We start from the raw sequence: 6,000 nt of genomic DNA on the forward strand, positions 1-6,000 counted from the left end.
TTGACTTCAGTTTCTAATGACCCAGAAGATCCGCTTCTACTTACTCCTGCTACTCTTCTTACTCAGAAGACTGGGACTATCTATGCTCCTTCTGGAGAGTTCACCAACAAAGACTTATTCAAACGACAATGGAGGCAAGTTCAAAGCCTAGCAAACACCTTTTGGGACAGGTGTAAAAGACAATATATCTCTACCCTGCAGCCAAGGACTAAGTGGCAAGTTGCCAAACCCAACCTAAAACCTGGTGATATTGTGCTTGTCAGAGATTGTCAGTCACAACGTAAAGATTGGCCTTTGAGTATTGTCACCAAGACATTCCCATGCAAGGATGGAAAAGTTCGTATGGTCGAGGTCAAGATCTGTAAGCAAGGAGAGACTAAGTTGTTTCTCAGACCAGTGTCTTGTGCATTTTGGGTATAACATAAGAAATAGGCACTATTGGGTACTCTGTAATCAACTTATTGCATACATTTTTAGAAACAACACCCTCTAATTTGGCTTGCTGTAACAAAACATCTAATTCATTTTTATAATCACTGGTAGGATCACTAGAAAGACAAGAGTACCCAATAGTGCCTATTTTTTATGTTATACCCAAAATGCACAAGGATCCACAGAAACCCCCTGGCAGACCCATTATTTCTGCCAGGGGTTCTCTGTGTGAGGCTATTGCCATCTATGTTTATACTTATTTGCAACCTTGCATCCAAGACACCTTCACCTATTTAAAAGACACCACAACTTTATTAAGACGTTTGTCATCTTTTGATAGATTACCTACTGATATTGTTATGGTGACACTCGATGTGTCGAGTCTCTATATGTGCATTCCGCATGGAGCGGGCATTAAGGCTGTAGAACAGTTGCTGGTTAATAATTCTAAATATGATGGTTCTGATTTATGTTTTTTCTTATCACTTGTTGAATTTACCCTAAGTCATAACTATTTTTTGTTTGATGGTGTTTTCTATGGACAAAGGACGGGATGCGCGATGGGTTCTGCAGCAGCCCAGTCCTTTGCCAATACATGTGGCAAGTTGAACAAAGTCTCTTTTTGAAAATCCAGTGATTTCTGAATATATTATTTGTATTATCAATACATCGATGATCTGTTAATATTCTGGAGAGGAGACATACAAGAGTTGTTATCAATTGTCTCTGCACAAAATGCTTCCTCCATCCCTATCAAATTAACCCCTCTGTACTGCCCCATACTAAGTGTCTGACAAATTTGGAGCAGCCAGCATAACCAATACTCTATCTTCCAATAATCCAGTCAGATGTGATCTGAAGAACTGAGTTTATTATTCGATAGAGGAACTTGTGTAGAAATGATAAGTGATGATATGAGCGATGATAAGTTATGTGATAAAACTGAAAACAAACAATGAAAAGCAATTACTATATGTACATGGGAATGCAAGGCAAACATATACATAACATGGGATATGCAAACAACATGTAACATACAGTATGCAAAGTATAGACTGTAGGGTCACATAGTACAGCTAACATGCATAACATAACTGGCTAAGCAGATCTATGGCACAGTTGAAGCTTAGAACTCACCATTGGATACTGTACCATGTTGAGCATATGTAATGATGACTGTCTGGGACCATGTGAGAAAGGAAAATGGCTGCTTACAGCTCCTTTAGCCCAGAATGCATTGCTAGACTGCTATGGAATGCTAAGAAGGATTTAAACTGCTGCTGTCCTGACCACTAGGTGGGGCTGCTAATGTGAATTAGTGTAACATAACAAACCCTATGCTGAAGGCATGACACACTCAATATAGTTGTAGTGAGATTAATTTCTTGGATGTTAATATTAAAATGAACAACTCTACAATCAGTACATCGGTGTATGTAAAGCCTACTGACAGGAACACTCTGTTGAGATATAATAGTTTTCATCCACGAACCACTGTGTTTGGCCTACCATACTCCCAATTTTTAATGGGTCTGTAGGATAACCAGTGACAAAAATGAAACTGAGATACAATTAGATTTGATAATGAAAAGATTTTTGCATCGGGGTATCCCATTAAGCTAAGCATAAAGCATTACGTAAAAGCAGACAGCAGTTGTTAGTACCTAAAGAAAAGAAACAACTTCATAAAGGTGATAACATGGGTCAATGAATTTAATGTAAATAGTTGTCATATGTCTTCCCATGTTAATAAATGGTGGCCTATAATTGCTACTTATCCAGGTATTTCCCTTTTACATGACACCCGAGTCATGGCAAGTTATACACGCAGCCGCAACATCAAAGACTATGTAATGAAAACAGACATTACTTCTTTTAAGACACCGTCTGTTACTAGTTTTTTAAGCAGGAAAAATGGATGTTATAAATGTCTTGGCTGCATCACGTGCAGATATGTGCTGACAGGGAATTATGTTGTTCATCCCTATTCAGGGAAGAAATTCAGTATTAACTGGCCCCTTACATGTAGCACGCGGTTTGTGGTGTATGTTCTGTCTTGCCCATGTGGGTTATGTTACGTGGGCAAGACAGATCGCCAGTTCAAAGAGAGAATGGCCCAACATCGAGCCGCCATTAGAGCTGCGCTTTTGTCAGGCAGCAGTGAACAACCGGTGGCCAGGCATTTTGCCTTTGTGAAGCATAATATAGCCACAGTGCGTTATAAGATCATTGACCGTGTTCCAGATTCAATAAGAGGGGGTGACAGGTCCAAAAAATTGTTGAAGCTTCATGGATTTTCAGATTAGTTACTATGGCCCCTCGCGGTTTAAATGAAACGCTGCTATCTTTGAACATGTCTTTAGGATACATATTGTTCTGATGCTCTTTATGATGTTTTTACATCATTAATTTATATGTAGCTTCTTTGCTATATTGGATCATTTTGGTTTTCATTTATTTACCATAGAACATTTTGTTCATAGGATAGTTGTGTGTTTTTATTTGAGTAAGAATATTCATATCCTTCTTGTATTTGAAGTATTTTTCTGTACATGTGGGCATGGCAATTTGTTACTATGCCTGCAGAGTATCGATATGGTGATTTGATGTACGATGTATGTCTTTACATGATGTAAGATATAAGATGTATATTTCATCGTTATTGCCATATTAGTATAGTAGCAATGGGTTACATGTGATTACATTTTATAGTAGTCCATTATTTGATTAGTGTTAGACATGAAATGTGATATATAATGTTCATACATTTACATCATCTTTATGCTTTATTTATGCCATTTATTGACACTCTTTGTTTGTTTTCATTTTATTCAGCACTTTTTTATGTATATGGTTATTTTTTACACATTAAATGGATGGTGTTTTCAAAAGTCTGGCAATAATATAGGATATTAGATATTTATTAGAGTCACATGTATTATCAGCATATATTTATTGGCCAGTGTTGTGGGTAACCTGGCATTGTAATAATATTACTACATGTTTTTTAGACTCACATTATATGTTTTCTAATGTTATACAGATCGATTTAAGCACATACATCATCACATATTTTTTCACATATTCATATTTTACACATAATGTTTCTTTTTATATATAATTGACTTAGGTTGATTTTTTTCATATTGATTGGCTGTTTTCATTTATCACCACGTGTGTTTATTGTAATGTACACATTTATTTATATGTGTCATTATGTCTGTTACACAGAGTTGCCATGACTACTGAATAATTATTGTGTTGTCATCCTGTGCGCCCGGCATGGCCGCATGACCATCAGCTGCACACAATGATCACCAGTGTGCTTGTTGACTGAGTTCCGGGACCCGGCGTGGCGCAGAGGGTTGGTGAATATTGTTACGTCCGGCGGGGTGAGTTATAAAAGCATGTTTGATTATCAATGTTATCATTTATGACATCCTGATGAAGGGGCAGTTGGCCCCGAAACATTGATGAGATGAAGATGTAAATGAAAGCATGGCACCACTTCACTTGTTTTACAAGTCTTCTGAGTGCCGCCTCTTTCATTTGCATATGGTGGGGACGCCTTTCCCTGTAATAGGAGGGCACCGGAGCAAGTATTTTTCATTCAAAACAGTGAGTGCCGAATCAAATCTGGAACTATATATCAATATATATATATACACACACACTGTAGTTATTAAATAAATATATAATAATATATAAAATATATTACAATTCTCACCTTTTGGAACCACGGAGTTTTGTGACTTTTCTTTCCTGGTGAAGTTCATCTCCGCATAGGCAATGTCGGCCATGGTATAACCTTCTCTGCGTCCTACTGAGGTCTGACTCTGGTAAGAAGTGAGACACCAAAAAGGGAACTGCTCTAATAAAGCTATATTAGTAGATCTGTACCAATGACTGCACTGTAAGCTATAAGCAAGCCTCACATCTAAGTAATAGGGATGTGGGTAAGTAAGCATACTGATATACACTCATATACTCACACACACCTACAGTATATACACACACACATCTACAGTTTATACACACACACATCTACAGTTTATACACACGTGCATACACACACCTACAGTATGCACACACACCTACAGTATATACACACATACACACACACACCTACAGTATACACACATAGACACACAAACACCTACAGTATATACATACACACCTACAGTATATACATACACACCTACAGTATATACACACACACCTACAGTATATACTAGGGGTGAGCGGGTTCGGATTTCTGAAATCCGGACCCCCCGAGCCCCCCCGATCCGAGGCCGATCCGAGTCAGGCTCGACTTTTCCCGCCTGACTCGGATCTGAAATCGAGGCAAAACGTCATCATCCCGCCTTCCGGGTCTCGTGGGTTTTGGATCCTATATAAGGTACCCGCGTCGGCGCCATTTTCTCACTCGGCAGTGGACAGTGAAGAGGGAGGGTGGGAGTTGGGCTGTGTAGTGTAGTGTAGTGCAGAGTAGTGTTGTGCTGTGCTGTGCTGTGCTGCTGTTGTCCATAGGGGCTGTGTCCACTACTTCAAAGTCCATAGGGGCTGGCTGTGTTGTGCTGTGCTGTGCTGCTGTTAATAGGGGCTGTGTCCACTACTTCAAAGTCCATACGGGCTGGCTGGACTGTGTTGTGCAGTCAGTTCTCCATAGGGGCTGTGTCCACTCCAAAGTCCTGTGCAGTGTCCCAGTCCTAAAGGGGTGCTGTAGTGTTGTCCAGGGGGTGCTCTGTCCATCAGGGGTGTTCCCCCCAAGTGCTAAAAAAATAATATTTTTTCTGTGTTTGTGAATTGTGTGCGCAGTAGCCGCACGTGCATCAACAAAGTAGTGCCAAGCGTGCGCCTGTGTCATAAGTAAAGGGCCGGCTGGCTTGACCGTTAAAGTGTGCTGTAACCCCCAAAGTACACTACAAACCAACTAACAAAATATTTTTTCTGTGCTTGTGAATTGTGTGCGCAGTAGCCGCACGTGCATCAACAAAGTAGTGCCAAGCGTGCGCCTGTGTCATAAGTAAAGGGCCGGCTGGCTTGACCGTTAAAGGGTGCTGTAACCCCCAAAGTACACTCCAAACCAAAAAAATATATATTTTCTGTGTTTGTGAATTGTGTGCGCAGTAGCCGCACGTGCATCAACAAAGAAGTGCCAAGCGTGCGCCTGTGTCATAAGTAAAGGGCTGGCTGGCTTGACCGTTAAAGGGTGCTGTAACCCCCAAAGTACACTCCAAACAAAAAAATATATATATTTTCTGTGTTTGTGAATTGTGTGCGCAGTAGCCGCACGTGCATCAACAAAGGAGCAGCGCCAAGCATGCGCCTGTGTCCCATAAGTAAAGAGCCGGCTGGTTCATTTCTTAAAGGGTGGTGTAACCCACAAAGTGCACTACTCTCCAGCAAAAATAAAAAAATATTTTCTGTGTTTAGCCGCACGTATATATCAAATCGATATAACATAAATGGAGGCCCAGACTTTCTCCGATAAAAATAAAATAGAGAAAGATCAAGAACCACTTCCTCCTAGTGCTGAAGCTGCTGCCACTAGTCATGACATAGACG

The 6,000-nt window shown here is 40.1% G+C and overlaps 1 protein-coding gene across 1 annotated transcript in view; it reads right to left on the minus strand.

The window, feature by feature from the left end:
- Positions 1-4,232, minus strand: part of LOC148474245 (C-type lectin domain family 2 member B-like) — an 892,902-nt gene extending 888,670 nt beyond the window's left edge. The window contains exon 1 of the mRNA XM_088458894.1: positions 4,160-4,232. Coding sequence (XP_088315020.1) covers positions 4,160-4,232 — 73 coding nt within the window. The remainder of the gene's footprint in view (positions 1-4,159) is intronic.
- Positions 4,233-6,000: the final 1,768 nt, after the last annotated feature.

Source organism: Taudactylus pleione, unplaced genomic scaffold (assembly GCF_031769625.1).
Source record: "Taudactylus pleione unplaced genomic scaffold, aTauple2 ptg000862l, whole genome shotgun sequence".
Classification (NCBI taxonomy): domain Eukaryota; kingdom Metazoa; phylum Chordata; class Amphibia; order Anura; family Myobatrachidae; genus Taudactylus; species Taudactylus pleione.